At 36.7% G+C, this 21,337-nt stretch overlaps 1 protein-coding gene across 4 annotated transcripts in view; it reads right to left on the reverse strand.

Annotated features, from left to right (window-relative positions):
• LOC149028341 (uncharacterized) overlaps positions 1-21,337 on the reverse strand; it is an 82,006-nt gene that overhangs the window by 16,424 nt on the left and 44,245 nt on the right. For all 4 annotated transcript variants that reach the window (XM_089135949.1, XM_089135946.1, XM_089135942.1 and 1 more), the window contains one exon: positions 16,299-16,347. In XM_089135949.1, coding sequence (XP_088992075.1) covers positions 16,299-16,347 — 49 coding nt within the window. The remainder of the gene's footprint in view (positions 1-16,298; positions 16,348-21,337) is intronic.

Raw genomic sequence — 21,337 nt, forward strand, 5'->3', positions numbered from 1 at the left:
AAAGATTCAAATTGACACCTGGATGCCTATGAGCCACCAGCATGACAACTATGCAATTAAAACACTGTAAGCTCTCATTTTATGAATATCTTTCGGAATACCACTCAAATAATTTATCCCTTTCTCATGATCCCCATCAACATAAAGACAAAATGAAAAATGAAAAGAGGATGTACTCAGTGCACAAGGCTCCTGCGTTTAGGAGGCCAAGGTAGGGTCAAACATATGCGGCATTTACCAAGAGGCTGTTTTCAGGACTTGATCATGATCTAAAATGTAAGCACTTCAATAATGTGCAAAGCATGACCTTCAGCATAACACAATAAATTTTAGCCAGTTTTCTGTATGCAGTAACCTATTTTGGAACTTCAATATTATAAAAATGTTAGGGAACAGAGGAAGCAGGGCTAAATGCATGCTTCACACAAAATAGACCAATCAAAGGCTTTGAGTTGGACTATGCCAATGTTGAGAAGTACTATACGTAACCAGTTTTACATACCCCAAACAATAGCAACATTTGAAATTCCAATTGGTGTTTTATGCTGGGGAAGAAGGGAAAGTGCATAATGCCTTCATGGAAAAGAGACCAATTAGAGTCCCCTCCCTCCCACTTCTTTAAAAATATAACGTCTTTTTTGCATTACATCTTCACTTAAGCATAACTTCTTCCTTGTTACATATTAACCTGGTACTAAAATGACTGTAATCAAGATTCAAGCATCTTCAAATTCGATAATCCTTTCAAGGACTGTTTCTGTGGTAGCAACAACCTACGTTGCCTACATTCTATATAAGCCCAAGCTAGGGCCACTTACATCTACTACATATATTGTGTTTCCCATGGAGTTGCAAGTTTACTGGAATCAAGTTCTTTGCAGGTGAAGGTTGATGATACAAGTCCTGGACTTTTGTTCTTTTTATGTTGAGCAATTTTCATTTGGACCCCCTAAGGTTTGTCTCAAGTCATTTTTAAACCCAAAAAGAATGACGACTTGCATTTACCTACCTGTAGTATTCAAAAAAACCAACTAAGGAGAAATCATCATTTTCCAGACCAAAATACCGTTATATTCTTTCGACCGATAGGATTACGTCATGTAGAACTTTGATCCGGCGGTTCAAATAAAAAATACAGGATATACTTGTAATTATCATTTTTTTCTAATTTATATTCAAGGATTTTTAAACCTCAAATTTACAAAAGTGAACCCTAGGTTGAAACTCGATTAAAATAGCTACTTCTCAAGCAGTAGCACCAGAAACTAAAACAGTCCTCTATCCAACACCGGTTACTTCTATAAGACGAGATCCTAATGAAACAATTACCTATTCTATCTGAATCTGATTCGCCGCCAATACTCAGAAACGATGGCATACAGATTCAATTGCTATCAGTTCTAAGCATTAGTCATCTATTCCATCAATGCAGCCTTACGAATGTTCTTTAAGTTGATTTGACGCCTAGGAAGGAAGAGCTAATCATTCTACTCCACCAGTTTTATGCAATACCGGGTTACCCACTAATTCATTTGCACAGTGCTTAGACAGAAAACAAATTATTCCATCGGCATGTCCTCCTATTCTTTTGTTCTTTGAAAAAAATCAATTACCTCAATCTTAAGTAATTGAAAATTCTTCCAATTAAAAACCCCTAATTAAAAATCCTACAAATAAAAAACTAATCAAAGTTAATCTCGACACGCGAGATGAGATCGGCATTAATTTCATGAGATGAGATTGGTGTTACAGAATACCGAAATGCATCATGAGATGAGATTGATGTTAATCTCGAGTCTCGACACATAAAAATTGACAAGTGATAACTCTATGAAATAGAGTTAAGATTGATAACTTTTATACTTGAGACGGCTTGATTTAGGAGTATTTTGTCTTTGTTTTAATGATAGTATTCATTAGGTGTTGTCTTATTTAGTCTTAACATGTTGCATTTTGTTCAGTTCATTACTGTCACCATTGCATGAATTTCCCTTCTTTTTATGGATGAATTTGACTGTTTCTCTTTCTCTTGAAAATGCAGGTGAAGATTCATAATAGAAGAACCTGTCCTCTAACTTTGTTGTAGAGTTGTTGCTGCATTGCTACAACAACGGAGCAAAATATTCTCAGATCCAATTCAAATGGAATTGACCAAAAAGGGCTAACTTAAGTGGACAAAATTCTTGTAAATACATGATGGTTTTCAGCCCTTGATCTCAGGAGGAAAGTTCTAATCCTATGGCCAGAATCTAACCTAATGATTGAAGACATTTATGGAAGAAAGAGAAGAGAGGAAAAGAGGCAAGAGGGGAGATAATTTGACCAAGGTTGGGAATAGAGACTTGGCTGAGAGGAGGGAAGATAAAACGAATGATGGAGCTCTTGTGGAAGCAAGGAGCTGCTGGAGTTGCTGATTTGCTGGAGAAGAAGGCTGGAGCTCGTGTGGAAGCATTGAAGCTTTAGTTTATTCTTGTTTTTATAACTCTATCTTCTTACTTTCTAGTCTCATGTCAACTATACTTGGTTTTATGCATTTAAATTCTTTTATGGGCTAAATCTTAGCTGTGTTGGGATGATAGTAGTACCTAAACCTGAATTTTGATATGTAATTAATCATGTGTTCTTTAGTTTTATTGCAATCCACTTTATTGTTAATGAATTCAACATGTTATATTGACTAATTTCAGTTCTTGAATGATCTTTCTTGAATGAATGTTATGATTTCATTAATTGGAAAATTAATGAAGTCTAGGTGTTTGTTGAATTGTGTGAGTTAGCATAATCTTTAATTAGGTTGTGCTAATTAGTAGGTTGGGTAGGAATATCCAATTACCTCACATTACCATTGATTGGATTGGACTTAAATTGCATTCTTAATTCAATTCTTCATAGGAATATGCAGATGTTGATTTAGGATGCTAGCTTATGTGTATTGGAAAATACCATATTGCCATTCATTCCAAGTTCTTGATTTATCTTGGGGTTGTAGTATTGCTTTAGTATTTGTGTTATAAAATTCAGGGGAAGGGAAACTTGATTCCTAACACACTTGTCACTCATTAAGTTTCTTCCATTGCTCAAATCTACATTTTAGTTCCTTAGTTTTCTTTACTGTCATTTGGTTAATTAGTTAGACAATCACCAATCAACCTTGTTAATTTCATTTAAATCAATTTTACTTTTACATTGAAAGTTAAGGACATAATTCTCCGTGGGATCGATACTTTACTTATCATTTATTACTTGATTGCGATACGTATACTTGCGTGATATCTTGAGATACAAGCAACAACAAGCTCAACTAAAGAAAATGCACAAAAGCATATGCTATTTTCTTACAAAATGCAGACACCTAGCATGTAAATCTAATATGGTAGATTTGCAATGTTAATATTTGAAAGAAGAGCGAATAAAAAAAAAAGCCATAGCAGAAATAAAAGAATGCAATTCTGTAACCCCTGAAAGAGGTGAGAATAGACTACGAACATAGAACTTTTTTTTTAAGGGATATGTAAGGTAAAATGCTGAAGATGCTCTCTATGCTTTTGTCCTTCCATTACTGAAGATTGGGATAATCATTTTTTTTTTCAAAGAACAAAAGAATACGAAGAAAATGCTGATCAAATAATTTGTTTTCTATCGGATTTAATCGAGTTTTAACCTAGGGTTCAATTCTATAAATTTGAGATTTTATGATCCTTGAATGTAAATAAAAAAGGTCATATAAGTACAAGTATATCTTATCTTTTTTATTAGAATTGTCGGATCAAAGTTCTTCTAAATGACGTAATCCTAACAGTCGAAAGGATATAAGGGCATTTTGGTCGTAAAACCGATGCATTTTCCTCAGTTTTTTTAGATATCACGGGGAAGGCAAATGCAAGATGTCATTCTTTTGGGTTAAAATGACTCGAGTCAAACTTCAGGGGGTCCAAATAAAAATTACCCTTTTATGTTTTTAAGTGACTTAGATCTACAATTACTTCATAATTCATACCAAACCAACAGATCCTTCTTCTATTTTAGGGTTTAGTAGACCCTACTTTGAGGGTAACACAAACTTTTTCCATAATGAACAGAGATGCATGTAATTAGTTTTCTCCTCTAGACTATGTGAAACATTGCTTTGGAGATGATTGTTGTCAATCAAATAATGAAGAGTAGAGGGGAAAGAGAGAAGAAGAGAGGAATGACACAACAGCAACTGTAACAAAGATGACTTAAAGGAAAGCTTCTCCTAAGAGAAGAGCATGTCCTGCATTTACCATGTATATGAAAAGATGTGTAACTTAAAACAGGACACCAAGTCGTATGGGTACTTTAGGACCTTCAAGTCTATGTATCAGTAGGCTTAACATTCATAAAACTCTTACCACTACTACAGCAACAACAACAACAACAAGCCTTTTTTGAACTAAATGGAGTCGGCTACATGGATCCTTGCCTTTCAATCAACTCTATTTGAGGCCATATTAATACGAGGCCTATGCTATAAATATCCATTCTCACCACCCTCTTAAGGTTATCTTAGGTCTGCCCCTTGTTCTTCTAATTCCTTCAATCTGAATCAAATCGTTTCTTCGCACAAGGGCATTTAAAGGCCTCCTCTGAAAGTAGACATGCCACCTCAATCAACTTTCTCATGGCTTATCATTTGTTGGAGTTATTCCCAGTCCAGCTGTAATATGAGCATTCCTTATCTTCTCCTTATAGGTTTACCAATCATCTATCTAGGCATCCTCATTTTTGCTACGCGGACTTTATCTATATGCTACTTCTTAACAACCAAACACCCTACATCATACATCATAGCTGGTCATGCGATGATCATATAGAATCTTCCTTTCAGCTTTAAAAGAATATGTCAATCACACAATACCCCAAATGCACCTATCTACTTCATCCACCCTAGTTTAATTCTTGATGAAACATCATCCTCTATATCACCTATTTTATTTATGATTGAGCCAAAGTACCTAAAATAATCACTATGAAGCTAAACTCCATTGTTGAATTTCATGTTTGAAGTTTGTGATCTAATAACATCTGCTAATGCCATCCTTCCCTGATCTTAGTTAGTTCAAAAAGCCCCCTAGTTTCTACATTCAGTCAAGTAGTTGGTTTCACAAATTCCCGGTGTAACAAATAAGTAGATTTTTCTTATCTTTTCATTTTTGTGGCGATCATTTACATTTGACATGTGTGCATATCTTGAAATAGCACTGAGAATTTCTCTCAAACTGTTTACATTTTCATAATGAAACAAAGATCCAATTTGAAACTTCCCAATCAAGTTTTTTTAATCGGATAATCCACTTGAAAACATTACAAGTAAAATTTGTGATTCATTTGGCAAATGCAACAATCCTTCAAACTATTTGCACTTAAACCCTTCCACAAATTTGGTTGCATAGCAGAAAAACAAACATTTACTGGAGATTTCTCTGATTCTCATGATCAATATGCATGTCCCCAAACATTTATGGCGCGACACCAGTAACCATTCTCACATTTTGTTGTTTGATTAAATAAACACTCTCTTCAATTCTACCTAACCTATCACCTTTTTATTTTATTTTCAAACCCCCTTGTTTTCTTAGCTTCAACTTCATGCTCATAAGTTGTCTCCCATGGCCAGTAAGTGGCTTTTTTGGATGCCTCAGAACTCAGAAAAGGTATGTGTCATGACCGTTCACTCACTAGAAGTTTTTCATTGCAGATTTTACTTTTTATCGAATATAGATCATATCTTCCTGCCTAGAACTTGCTCTTCTCTCGACAGAGATCTGTTCCCAAACATCTGACTCCACATTTTGATGATGCATTTGCTGCAACATCATCTGCTCCACCGAATGCATATCAGAGATTCAAAGGCAGAACAACCCCGGCAGTCTACCTCAGTATGTCCAGCTTCACAGCTCATCACAGAGTATGCACGTCCATCCAAAGCTCCTTCAACCTCCCCGCCTCCTACTGACTTACTAGTAACTCTTCGTAAATGTACCCATTCTCGCATTCAGAAATCTGTGACTGCCTCTAATGGAGGCCCAGTTACCAAGATCTTTAAGAAAACAAACTCAAATGGGACCAAATGGGCCAAGGATTTTTTATGACATGAGCTGTAATTAGATGAAATCAATGGCAAAGGATGTGGCTGTTCTATGTGAATACCATGGAACAAAATTTTGCGAAATTTCCACCTTGGCAAAGAGAAATAACAAGATGAAATCGGAATAAACAACAATTCACCGAGATTTCGGGATAAATTGAAAAACTCAGGGGCAGCCTTTGTAATTTTGGTTTCAGAACCCACATTTCGACGAAATTTTGTTCATTTCTAATGAAATTTTGAGCGAGGGGATAAGGCAAAATTTCGCCCCAAACTTGGACTTTGATAATTTTTACTTCAAATCTCTTGATTTTTTGGGTGGATCTTCTTGACTTGCATGGATCTTGCTAGCAAACACATGCCTTGGTGGATAGAGCATCATTTCAACTAGATTTAGGAGTTTTTCATCCTTGAGGTATACCATACCTCTCAAAACTAAATATTTAAAGTGCATGTTAGATGGTTGTGAAATGGGCATGAAAATAATATATCTTGAACACCATGGACCGATCTATGAACTCATAGTATCACCTTTTTTATTTATTTTTTCTTTCTTTTCCCCCATAAAGTGGATTATTTTATTATTTTGTCTTAAAAATTCATTTTCCTACATAGAAAATCTCGATATATATGACAAATAACTTGTATGGTGATGGAACAAATATATGTTGAATTACATGGACTAAGGGGATGGATCCCACCCAAACACAACAGCTTCTATTAGTTTAGACTAGGTCTCATTCATTATCGATTGTTACTATGGACTTCTAATATCTAGTATGACGTATCTTATTCATTCATTCATTGTAATTTTTAACCAAGCGTTGAGTTCTACACTTGTATACTGAATTCTACTTGTTCTTGTATATGTTGTTGCATTTTAATGAAAACTGTTAAACAGTGGAGTTAGAATAATATTTTAGTTTACATGGTCAGCCAGAAATTTATGGATCTTATGTCGATCAATAGTTTTGTGGTTATTTTAGGACAGATTTTATTTTATTTGTTTATAAATTGTTAGGGAGAAGATCTAAACTAATTGTAACCAGTTTCAGCCAAGGTACGAAAAATCGGCCATATATCGCCGTGTCAATGGTACCAACACTACACAAGGATTCCATATTGGGTATGCCAAATGTCGGCGACATAACGCAGAGAAATAGGCGATATATCGTCGAACAGATGACTTTTCTACCGTTGACGATATACTGCTGAATTCTCACACTATAGTGAGAATATCAACGATATTTATTCAACTTTTGGTCGAATTTTCGGCAATTTTTCACTTGATTTTTGCCATTCTCTCTCTCTTCTCAAAGCTTCCAAAGCTTCTATCTCCTGTTTCTCGCATTTTTACCCTATTTTGCTCCAATCTTTGACATTACCAATAGGTCTTGCTTCATTATTGCCTACTATCACGTTGCTTGCGTCGATCAAGCGGGATTTCACACAAATTTATGAGTTTTTTCCTCATAGGTAAGCATTGTTCTCTACTTCTCTAACTGATTTTAAAAAAATGCATGCCATAATGTTGTTGGATGGTTATGAGATTAAAGTATGTTAAACATTGTGAGTCGATCTATGAATTCATGGTGTCAGAATTTTTTGTTCGCAGAGTAATTTATTTTTTACTTTTGGGCGTAAGAAATTATATTTTTCTACACTGAAAATGCTTACTTTTTATGTGATAATCTATTGAATGGTGATGGAAGAAACATATACGGAACTCCACGGGCCGATCTACAGACTCACGGAGTCAAAATATTTTTCCATCCAATAAATAGTTATTTTATATTTTGCAAATTATTGAAATATTAATAAAAATATATAAATAATAATGAGAAAAGAGAGAAAAAGATTTTGAAAATTATAGAAAATTATGGAATAGCTATGTAAATGTTTTTCAAATGCTGCCCATTTGGTAACATCATTGGTTTTGGTATCGGCAGACTTAGCCGAAAAATAGTAAAAATTCATTTTATATTTAAAAAATAAAGGAAAAATTGCCAGTTAGGTACATGATTGTTTTTCTTGTGTAAAGAAAATTATTTTGGTGTTGTTCAGTAACTAATGCAATCATTTTGAATGCATTAGTTATCATGTTTGCTAGTGGGAGTCAAACGCGAGCTAGTTCACAGGGTGGACAAGGACAACCACAACCACAGATGAGCCTCAGAGACAAGTAGTAGGAGGGAAAGTTGACCCAACATGGCAGTACTCTGTGGCTATTGATGAAATTAAAAATAGAACACAATGTAATTTATGCGGGAAGAGATTGAACTCAAACGGCATCAGCAGGTTTAAAAGTTCACATCACCAGGAGTTCGAAGGATGTGATCACTTGCACAAAGCCCCATCCAGATGTAATGGAGGCACTTAGGGATTTAAAGAAAAAAAAAAGGGGAAGAAGAAAGAGAATAAGAGGAGATTGAACAAAGCATTGATGATGCGGTGCGGGGACCGTCATTATACAGAAATGATTAAGATTCTTATCGGGATGTTAATCCTGTTGATACAGGGAGAGACCAGAAGGAGAGGAACTTAAGACGAGCCATGGCAGAGAGCAGGCAGATGCACTATCAGGAGTAGGATAGGGCCAAAGCTAAAGCTTCATGAGCTAGTTCCTCTAGGCCTGCAGGGGCTAGAGCATTTGGATCTAGGGGGAGGGGTGGTATATTTGGCGTGTTTAGCAGATCACATAGTCAGAGGGCCACTCATATAGAAAATCCAACACCATTTGATTATCCATGCCGTGGGGACCCAATCCTAGAGCAGGATCCTGAAGTTTTCAGGACGAAGGGGGCCAAACAGCCCAACATAACTGATGCATGGAAAGGTATGGCTAAGAAGGTTAAAAGGGTAGTGTCAAAGTGGAAGCTATAGAGTTCAATTCCAGTATACATAGCACAGGGTCCATACTACAGGTACATGATTTATACTATTGCAAAGGTCGTGGATATAAGGGTTCCACCCCTAAAGAGTTGATGACCACCTTCCTTCAAAAGGAGGAGCTACAGCAATACATAAATAGCATGAGAACCCTCTAAGATATATATGGATACACCATCATGCCTAATGGATGGGCTGGTCCAACTAGAAAGTTCATCATCAACTTTATGGTGAATTATGATAATAGGACAATTTTCTTGAGATTTTTGGATGCTGCTAGTCATATAAAAAACCACAGATATATACTTGGTCTCCTACAGGATGTGATAGATGAGGTTGGGAAGAAGAATGTGGTGCGAATTATCACCGACAATGGCTCCAACTTCAAGAAGGCACGTGAGGTGTCGATGAGTTCACCAGACTTATCATCTTTTTTTGACAACCTACGCAACTCATTCTATCAATCTCATGCTGAAGGACATTGGGAAAATCAACATTGTCCAGACCATAGTGGAAAGGGCTAGACATGTAACTAATTTCACCTACAATCATAACACTACGCTGGACATGATGAGGAGATCATGTAAAGGTGAGTTGGTGCAACATGGTCCGACGAGATTCGCAACGAATTTTGTCATCTTGAGCAGTATACAAGAAAAGAAGTTGAGCCTCAGATCCATGTTTGCATCAAGGAGTGGTTTAATTGAGTTGGATCCAAGTAAGATAACTATCTACTATTTCATTTTACAAATTATTATACTATGACTACCTTGTATATCTATTATCTACTGACTTAATGTGTTTGTGATAATACAGTACGAACAGCGAGTGCGAGGCACAGAGCACAATATCATCTAATGAGTTCTGGAGAAATGTGACTATGGTGTTGTAGACCTTGGAGCCCATTATAAAGGTTTTACATATGGTGAACTTCTCCTTGAGGGGACCCACTATGTCCCACCTGTATGCAATGCTTGAGCATATAAAGGTTTCCATACAAAGAGCATACCCTAAAAGGGCACCAAGCTTTCTAGAATATTGTGTATGAACGATGGACCGCTCATCTGATGTATCCGCTACATAGGGTCGGTAAGTAAAATATTGAGGGTTGTTGACTTGTAGGTATTGGTAATTCATTCAATCCTAACTTTAACTTCTAACTGTGAGTTTTTTAATAGTGCAACCTATTATCTCACCCCAAATATCAGTGAAGTGAACATTTGGGGTTGGACACAAACCTGTTGGATGCCGTGTTGCAAGTGATTTCGAGGTTGGAGCTAGACCCGATGGTCCAATCATTTTGCCACAATGAGGTGAGATGTCAGGGATTTCAAACGGTTAGAACTTGTACTTTTTTCTTTAAAGAATTTAGCTAACCGTCAATACAAAGTGATTGTAGATCAAGTTGTTTAGGGAAGCATTTGGGTCCTTCAGTTCAGATGTTGCTATACGGGGTTGAGAAAACATTGATCCAGGTTAGATTTTAGATGCATAAATGCATTTATGGATAAGTTGATTTTATTTAAGTATTAAAGTTCTAACTTAATGTATTTGTGATAATGGAGCTAAGTGCTAGTTTCTCTATAGGAACAGTGCATCCAACATCTGAGAATGGTGATTAGGATCCTGTCTCAGACTTGCTCCGCCTCTAGGTGTGAGAGAAATTGGAGCACATTTAACATGATCCAATCCAAGAGGACGAACCAGTTGGAAAGCCAGTGCCTAAACAATCTAGTGTTTTGCCACTACAATGTAAGGTCGAAGATAGAACATACGAAGGAACATGCTGAGAGTAGACGGCAGGACATCGACCTCAATGATATATTCGAGGTGGGTGCAGAGAAACAGGATCCCCTCACTCAGTGGTTGATGGGCAGGGGTGAGCCAATGTTGGACTAGCTTGAGTTGCAAGGGTTGATGTGGATGAGTTTATAGCATCTCGAAATGGGTAGGCACATGCACAGAGGCAATTGCTATTGTTGATGAGGATTGGATGGGGGCACCTGGCACGCAGCATGACGCTCCAAATGACACACTTGCTCTCAGTCCGACTCTAAGGAAGTCAAATGATGATGGTGGTGGTGGTGGTGGTGGACTTAAGGAGCGTTTATAGGGTTCCACCACGAAAGACACAACAACCCGCACCGAGATACATTGGGGAGACTCAGTTCACACATGCCACGCAGGATTAGGGTGTGGTGACCGTCATCGTGGTCGTACTAAGACCTATAGCCCGAAGGGGAAGGGCCATAGGAAGCAACATCAGCACAAAGGCGGTTATGATGATGTCACCTTTCTGCAAGGATCTTACAGATCGTACGATTCTTACATAAATCCTTCAGCATCGAATCTTGCAGATAGCTTAGCGGGAGAAATGGGATCCATGGCATGGATGAGCCTTTAGGCTCCGGATCTGCTTATGGGCCTATTGGTCTTTATGGTGTCCCTCTTTATAGACAATATAGTATGGGTATGGGTATCCCCCCCAGTGGTTCATATTATCGGCATCCGTACGACGATGGTTATTATGAGCATGGTCTCTCGGGGTCAAAGTCAGTTGCAAAGTCCATATTTGGGTCGTGGCAAACAGGCCCACCATTTACACAACCACTAGCACTAGTAGTATCACCACCCCCACTACAACACCTTCTATGGCCCTATTCTTACTTCCCTCACATGGGAGTTCTCTTGGCCGCTGAAGATGACCACTACAGAGCTACAGTTTAGGAGCAATATCAAATGAGATGGGATTAGTATAAAGAATGGTTAGGGAACAAGATGCTTGCCACTATGGGTATGACGTAGGAGACTCAGGGGGAAATGGATCCACCTAGACATAGTACTTGGTATTGAGATTTGAGATGATTGGATGACTCTATGTACTTGGATACATTGATGTACTTCTGTAGTTCCGTTGTATCTTGTATCTGTATGGCTAACTTCACTAATTGTATATTTGTATAATGAATTGTAGACTTTAGTATTTATCTTCACTAGTTGTGTACTTGTGTTCTCTTTGCATGTTTACATTGGTTTTATATAAGTTTTTCAAGCTTCCAGTTTCGCCCGCATACAGTCGGGCATGTGCCTATCAGGAACATTAGTTTAGGTAATGTTTTAGGCCAAAATACACTCCCGCTGTGTTTATTGGCCTCAAATTAGGCTAGACAACAAAATTCAAGCCAAAATGATCCTAAATACTCCCCGAAATTGAGGATCAATTTTTCACCGAAACCATTCCAAAAGTAGGCAAAATTTCGCTGACATTTTGTTATTTCAGTGGTTTCGACAACCACCCCCACCCTTGTGTCGGGGACAATTTGTACCTTGGTTTTAAAGCCTTTTAGGAACTTCATGTAATCAGGATTAGGAAACTTTTCCTAATCCCAAAATTTAAAAATAAAGGTATCTTGACAAGGGAGAGATACGCATAACTCTCATCCTCCATCTTGTCTACTACTCATCTTTTCTCTTCTCCCTTCTTCTCAATCTTCTTTCTTCTTCTTTTTCCTTAACATAATACATAGATCATGGAATTGTAAGAAAAACTTCAATGTTATCTTGTATATTATCCATATTTACATTTGTGAAAATGCATGTTCCAAACTTCCAATTTCACCCGCATATAGTCGTGCATGTGCAGATCAAGAACATCAAGAACACCACTTTGCGTTAGGTATTAAGCAAAAATAACAATTCATTAGTTTATCGGCCTCAAATTAAGTTGGACACCAAAAAACCCGGCCAAGAAAACACCTAAACCCACCAAAACAACGCATTGAAATATGGTATAAGTTGTACCATGTTTCGGCAAAATTTTGAACCATGGGTGAAAACTCCCATATCTCATATTAGGTGGCTAGGTTTGGTTTCAAGGAAAAACTGTTAGGTCTTCGAAGGTTTCAAGGATATTTAGCGTATAAAGGATGTGACAAATTCCTTGGGATATGGAATTGGGGTCCCCAACTGTCAAATGGGCTGAAACTTGGCGGGAACATAAGTAATGATATAGGGATATGATCAGTCTGGTTGGGCTTGGATGGCTAAATTGGAAGACATGTAGACCTAGATTAAAGAGATTCAACTAGGGGCCAGTTTTTTAAGATCTCAATACAAAAGGTTAGGGTTTAGGTCCTAGGATTTTGGGGTATTTGATTGGGGTACACAAGCACATAAGTGTAGAGGTTAGATGGGGACGAAACTTGGAGAGAACTAAGGTATGATATATGAACATCCCTATAGTTCAGGACATTTTTTTTATGGTTAGATTGGTGTTTATCTAAATTTTGAACTTTGGATTTTTTAGGGGATCACAAAAATAGGAAGTAAAAAAAAAAAAAAGGAATTTATGGCTGGAAAATTAAAGGTTAGAAGGAGGATTTGGATAAGAAGAGTAGAAGGAGCTCTTTGGGAAACAAAAGAGAAGAAGAGAAGAGAAGAAACCAATTGGGCTGGAAATCCTTTATGCACCATGAAACAGCACTAGAACTCTTATAAAGAAGTCATATTACTAAATCAAATTATCTCTAACTATTAGAGGGATACAATACATATAAATCGTCATTCTAAATTCCCTAATTTGACTAAAATAGGACTTCTAATCACCCTAAAGACTCAATAATTTAAACAGGATTATATCAACTGTTAACTATCCTAATCTAACTCAAATAATGATTTTAACTACCAACCCCACGTGCTACCATTACCTCAATGAACCCAAAAATAAGAAGCTTATTATATATAGAAGCCACCCAGGGGCGAAAATAAAGTATTCTAAAGCCAAAGTGATCCATTCAGATGTTCTTAACTGCAACATGGGTTTCTTGTCTAAGGGGTTTCAAGAAGTATAAAAATTCAAATGAATAATTATAAATTGAAATTGGCTAGTAAGAATGGGGTCAAACTAGGATTTAAGGCCAACAGTGTCAAAGGGATGATGAGCATAAAGTTTGGGACAATCTAGTTGTTAGATTGGTGTAGATCTGGCCTTGACCTTCTGTATCTTGGGAAGTCCGAAAATTCAAGAAAACTCAAAAACAAAAAGAGAAAACGGTGATAGAAGTGGGGAGGCGAAGGGGATGCCACTTACTAGGATGGGGAGCCTTGCCTTGATCTGTGGAGGGGCCACAATGATTTGTGTAAGATGAAATCCACAACCAATAAAGGACCATTGCTTGACTTAACAAAGAAACTTTAGTCAAGCACCTTAGAAGTACCTTACTAAGGGCTAACAATAACAAAAAGAATCATTCTAAGCAGAAATGTTGAGAAATTTCATATAAAAATTAGTTTTCCTACCAAGGAAAATTTTTGGTCGAAATTTCAATGTTTCAGTCAAAATTGGACATCTTTTTTCTGAAAATTCGAACTTCAATTTCGGGCCTCATATGGACTCAAAATGATTCAGATTCTTGCATACTACCTATTTCAAGCATAATAAACACCATTGAACTACCAATTTACCAAAAAAACTATTGAAAAGGTAACATTCAAGTATATACTATATATGAGAAGAAGCGAGAATGTTACCAATTACAAGTCTACTCCATTTCATGTCCCCCTCTACCGTTTGCACCGCATACAAATGACAATACAAGTCCCATGATGTTTGCCCAATATATATAAAATACACATTAATTATCTTAAAAAGCACCACAACATGCTCCAAAAATTGCATACATGCTTTCACTAATACTCTCCTATTTTTTAATCTTTTTAGCCAGAAATTAATTAATTTTTTTAATACTTAAATATTTTTAAAATTAAATATTTATTAAATATAGTAAAAATAGATTATTAATAGAATAAAATTTGATTCAACACCATCATAGCAATATGGTGTCTCAACTCTCACATACATCAATTTGAAGCTCATACATCTACTATACATATACATTTTTAGCAATATACATAATTTACAAAATAATTTTTAATAATAGAAAAAAAAATAGTAGGAAGAACCAAATATTAATTTTGAAACTATAAATTCATAGATCAACACTCTAAAGTAAACATACTTAAATTTGGAAGCAATCCAAGAATATTTAAGGAACAAACAAAACAAAGATTAAAAAAAAATGAAAAAGTTGGTTACTCACCTTGCAAGATTTGAGAAAATCCACAAATGGATGGATGAGCAAATCTAGTGTTTGAATGAAATGGATTGGTAGAAATTAGGTGAAAAGAGGGATGAAAGCAAGAGAAATAAAAAAATGTCAAAATAGGGTCGAAATCACAGAGGCGATATGGGTCGAAACCAACGATAGGTCAAAATACCGATCGGAAATGGTGATTTTATAACATGAAATTGTTTTGTTTCAGGTCTATACGAAATATTGTGTCGTATCAATCGATACGACACATTTCGTGTTCCTATTCTTGCATTTCGTTTTGTTTTTTAAATTTGCAGACATTTCAACTGAAATTGTTGAAATTTCAGTCGAATTTGCTTCTATGTTTCCTACTAAGGGGTATCAATAGGGCTAAACAGCCATGCAACTCTTGATAGAGATAGGAAAGAAACTCCTAGAAGAAATATAACTTGAAAACCAATTTAACCTAGGATTCCTTACAAACTTATGACTTGAGCAAATAAAATTGATATAAAACATGGAAGGAGTTTTTTTTTTTTTTTTTTTTTTGGCGAAGGGACTATTCCACCCTTATAGCTTCAGTTGGGCATAATTTATACAATTAAAACAATTAGACAAATTAATTAAATTATTTCCATACTTGAGTTAGATACTCCCATTGCAAGCCCATTTCACTTAAGAACTTAAGGATAAACAGTCCATGACCTTGGCAACCCACACACCTTCCTATTCACATAACTTTGCTTCCTCCTTGTCTACCTCCATTACTAAAAAATCATCATGATGCATTATCTCATCATCGGTGGAAAGCAGTGATGGAAATTAATGTAGGCTTACATAGGTAGAATGTAGAAGACCAACTAGGAGCAAATATCCAGGATCTAGAGCAAACTGTTAAGCTGAAGTTGGTCGAGTTGAGTATAAAATAGCTTATGTATTCAGATTTTTTTTTTTTTTTTGGTGTACCTGGGTGGGAGGGTGGGTGGGGCCGGGCTGGGGTTGCTTATGGACTCAGCATATTTTAAGTTGCTTTGGTTTAGATCAGTTGTACTAGATCTATCTGGTCCAATTTAATCAAAGCACAAAACAGCTTATGTACTCAGCTTATTTTAAGTTGTTTTGAAGCATAGTAACACACTTCATGGCCAACCAGATCAAGTAACAAAAATGAAATGGATAGCATATAAACTTAAGCAAAATTCGATTACCTTGATTTAAGGGTTGAATCAACCGCACACAACAATATGTTCCCTTATCCTGCAACCAGAGGCACTACATGAGCATAACAAAATTGACTAGGCAATTCTAAGTATAAAGGATTTGCAGCTACTATTGAACATAATGAATTAGAATTACAAGTAGGAGAAAATCTTGTCCCATACATTGGATAAATACTCAAAAACTGTTCCTCTACAGTTCATGGCTGTGGTAGAATTCAATAGGCATCTAAGGTATCCAATTACTTGAATAAAAGCAGTCTCCCCACCTTCCACATATAGAAATTTAGGAGCAAAAGGTCAAGCAACCACCTCCTTAGTGTGCGGCAGAACAAGATTGTTAAATATTAATATATCACTCTTGAACTATTCTATCAATCTATAAGCAACAAAAGAACAACAGATCTCAGTCGGAATAACCAAGGGAGAGTTGTGGAAAAGGTTTCCCATGAAGACGACATTCGATTCCACAAAAAGACCCAGTTGGCAATGCGTCCTTCCGAAAACTAGTTTTCATAAAACCCCAACATTAGCATAATGATCTTTCTTCTCATTTGGACGCCAAAGAAAAAAAATAAGATCTCACAGTGGATCAACTCCAACACAGAATAAGTGCAGGGAAATTTATGTTATTGAAAGAAGACAACATCTAGAGTTAAATTAAAAGCATTTCCCTTCACTGACCAATTAGACTGCACGTTCAGAATACTTCCTTGAACATGTATCACATAGTTTTTGAGATCTTCCACCACCTTTGGGTGCCCTTATTTACAGCTGATGAATCATTAACCTTGGATAAGCAATGGAAAGTTTTACAAACTTCTTCCTTCTGCACTTTTTTACTAGGATGCGGTGCAGGTGATGGAGTCAGACATAGATACTAATATCAAATACAGAAAGTCCACAAAAATTAATACATGGGACTCATATTATATAGCTTTTAGTATTTACCCCTTGGCGAACGAACACCTCACAAAGAAGAGGTAATGAGATCAACACTCCTTTGAGCTCAAACTATTAAAAAACAAGATTCATATTAAAATGAGACAAATTATACCATCACTTTGTAAACAAGTATTAGATTCCAAAGTTTCTTCCTTCTGCACTTTGTTACCAGGATGCAGTGCAGGTGATGGAGTCAAACATAGATACTAGGGAAAATTACATACTAAATCCCCTGGATTTGCAATCCATTACATCTACTACCCCTAAGAAAAAATCAATTAAAATGCCCCCTATCTGTTAAGAATTGAGTTAAGTGATGATGTCACCACTAAATAAAAATTCAAAAGCCCAATTTTACTCTTCTTTATTCAGGCATTCTCATAATAGCAATTTTAACTCCAATATTAAATGACTAAAATGTCCTCAAAAATTATTAAAGAAGTGGGTGAAGGGATTTCCTTTTCACCCATCTCTTTCCTTAACCCTGCTGAAAATCACCCACCAGCCCCACCCTACCGGAAACCACCGCCATATAAACAAATTTCCAATAGGGTGGGGCTCGTGGATGATTTCCAGCAGGTTCAAGGAAAGAGATGGGTGAAGAGAAAATCCCTCTTCCCACTTCTTTAGTAATTTTTTAAGGCATTTTAGTCATTTAATATTGGAGTTAAAATTGCTATTATGAGAAATGCCTGAACAAAGAAGGGTAAAATTGGGCTTTTGAATTTTTATTTAGTGGTGACATCATCATGTAACCCAATTCTTAACAGCAAGGGGGCATTTGTAATTGCTTTTTTCTCAAGTGTAGTAGATGTAATTGATTGCAAATCCAAAGAGTCTATATGTAATTTGCCCTAGATACTAATATCGAGTACAAAAATTCATATCTGAGACTCATATTATATAGCTTTTAATATTTACCCCTTGGAGAACAAACACCTCACAAAGAAGAGGTAATGAGTTCAACACTCCTTCGAGCCCAAACTATTAAAAAGCAAGATTCATATTAAAATGAGACAAATTATATCATCACTTTGTAAACAAGTATTAGACTCCATAAGTAGTAGTTCTGATCAGGAATAAACTAGTTTAGGCTTTAGCTTATGGATTCTTAATATAGATAAATGTGTTCAGTTAAAAACTTGATTCCTTGGCTACCTTACTACGGTATTCCACAGCTTGGATATGGACCCTGGACCTTTAATGACTTAGACATACACATCTACCTTGATATTTTATATTAATGACATGAAAGAGAGGGAAAGAGAAGCATAATGGGTGATCAGTGCTGCTGTCCTTATTACTGATGCTCAACACTGCAGACATACCAGGTATGTTAGTGTATCTTGTTTCTTCCATTTTCACATAACTCCTTGCAATGCCTATGGCAAGGTAGCCAGAAAATTGGACATAATATATGTCTTGTTCTCTGCCCATGGACAGGGCAAACACGTCATCGTGATGCAGGACTACATTCGTAGGATTGGGGAATAGTACTCCACTGGAGAGCAATCCCGTCATTTATAAGGTTCTTCCATCAGGCGATTCTCCAACCAGGGGCTGTAAGTGTAGGCACTTTTGAATTCTATCCAAGAAGATAGGATCACCAATCTGTTCTGCCAGTAAATCCAATAGACGTTTATGATCTACTTGCCTTTGCTGAAACATGTATGTCTCTCCCTCTCCTCCTTATCCTCTACCTTTTCCTACCCCTCCCCATCATCTCCAACTCGTTTATCTCCATTGCAGACTATCAGTACTTCTCTTTTCTTTTCTTTCCTATTCTTTTTTTTTTTCACAAAAGGAAGCACTGAAATGCCAGATGAAATTTCAGATTATGAGCATAGGGAAAATGCCAGATGAATGCAGGAGAAGCGTCATCGTTCCAATTTACAAAAATGAAGGATATATTCAAAGTTGTAATAACTATAGGGGCATTAAATTGATGAGCCATACAATGAAATTATGGGAGAGAATAATTGAAACCCGTTTGAGACACTTAACTACAGTTACGGAGAACCAATTTGGGTTTACACCGGGAAGATCTACAACGGAGGCTATTTACCTAATTAGGAGACTTATGGAAAGGTAAAGAAAATGTAGGAAAGACCTTCATATGGTATTTATTGACCTAGAAAAAGCTTATAATAGAGTCCCTAGAGCATTAATTTTGCAAGTACTAGAGAAAAGAAGTGTTGAGAGTAAATATGTAGATATAGTTAAGGATATGTATGATGGTTCGGTGACTAGTGTTAGAACAGTGGGGGCACAAAGTAATGAATTCCCGCTAACAATTGGGCTACATCAAGGGTCAACTTTAAGCCCATATCTATTTGCACTGGTAATGGATGAATTAACCAAAGACATTCAAGATGAGGTCCCCTGGTGTATGCTTTTTGCGAAGATATTGTGTTGATTGATGAGACCCAAGTGGGAATTAATACCAAATTAGAATCATGGAGAGTAGCTTTGGAATCAAAAGGCTCTAAACTTAGTAAATCGAAGACAGAATATCTAGTTTGTAACTTTAGTCATGATCAGGCAGATGATGAGGTGGTGATACTTGACGATAAAGAGATTCCTCAGAGTGATTGTTTTAGGTATCTAGGTTCAATCATAAGTAAAAGAGGTGATTTAACCAACGGGGGTTGGTCCAAGTGGTAAGCAACTTGGTCCGCTTAAGCAAGCTTCCGATATCGAAACCTTGTGGATGCAAAAAATCCCCGCTAGGAGACTCACCCACCACAGCCAGGTGTGCGACCCGGGTCGAACACCCGAGTAGTCAAGGCAAAGCCTTGGAACCGGGGTTGGCAACCAAAAAAAAAAATGAGGTGATTTAGCGGATGAGGTTTCCCAAAGAATTAAAATAGGGTGGATGAAGTGGAGAGGTGCGTCCGAGGTCTTATGTAATCGGCGTATTCCATTACAGCTTAAAGAAAAATTTTATAGGACCGTTGTTTGACCAACTATGATGTACGGTGTAGAGTGTTGGGATGTTAAAAAGAATCATATAGATAAACTCAATGTAGTAGAAATGAGGATGCTAAGATGGATGAGTGGCAAAACTAGGATGGATAAGATAAGAAATAATCATATTAGAGTTGGTCTGGGAGTTGCTCCCATAAGTGATAAGCTTCGAGAAAGTCATTTGAGGTAGCACGGCCGCGTTTAACAAAGACCTATAAATGCCCCTGTACGGAGAAGTGATATAATCCATATTGAAGGAACTAGAAGAGCTAAGGGTAAACCTAAGATAACCTTAGGAGAAGTGGTGAGAAAGGATGTGTATAGCTTAGGCCTTATATCTAGCATGACCTCGAACAAAATTGATTGGAGGGCAAGAATCCATGTAGCCGACCCCATTTAGTTGGGACAAGGCTTATTGTTGTTGTTGTTGTTGAAAGCACTGAAATGGATGCAGAAAAAGATAAAGTTCAACCGGATCAATCCCACATCCAACACCAAATCCATTGTCCAAATGGGACATGTGGTTTGGCAAGGGGGCTACTAAATTTGAGCAACAGCCTCTGCAGCTTGTAGGATAAATAGTCAGATAGGACGGAAAAGAGTACCCAGAGACAACTTCAACAGTGGTTAGCATCATAGAAGAAAGCAATACATCCTGAGGATCACATCTGACTGATACCCTACTAATGTGATACAACAGAAGTACATAATAGAGAGAAACATCTCTTCTTTGACTCAATAGAATGATAACTCATGTCAAGACATCCACCCTATAGACTGTAGTACATTAGAAGTAATTTTTACATAAAGTGACAAATACCCTTATCAAGATAGCCACTGGCAACTAATGTACCACATTATGCATATGAGTTGGTTTAGCTAGCATTAGGTCTATCATTTAGATTAGTTGAGTTTGAATTTGAGACTAGTTTATTTATTATTGAAATTATACTTTAAATTGTTGTAATATAGTTAATATTAAGAGTAGAATTGTCTCTAGGATATTTTTTGTAATGTCCCACATTGGGAATATCTCTTTGTTGTTTGCCATATCATTATCATAAATAAAGGCTGGCTAAGTCACTCTGACATAAGTCAACATTTCTTAAACCATTGAA

Source organism: Hakea prostrata, chromosome 1 (genome assembly GCF_041222555.1).
Source record: "Hakea prostrata isolate BN-2017 chromosome 1, UWA_Hpros_2, whole genome shotgun sequence".
In the NCBI taxonomy this organism is placed as follows: domain Eukaryota; kingdom Viridiplantae; phylum Streptophyta; class Magnoliopsida; order Proteales; family Proteaceae; genus Hakea; species Hakea prostrata.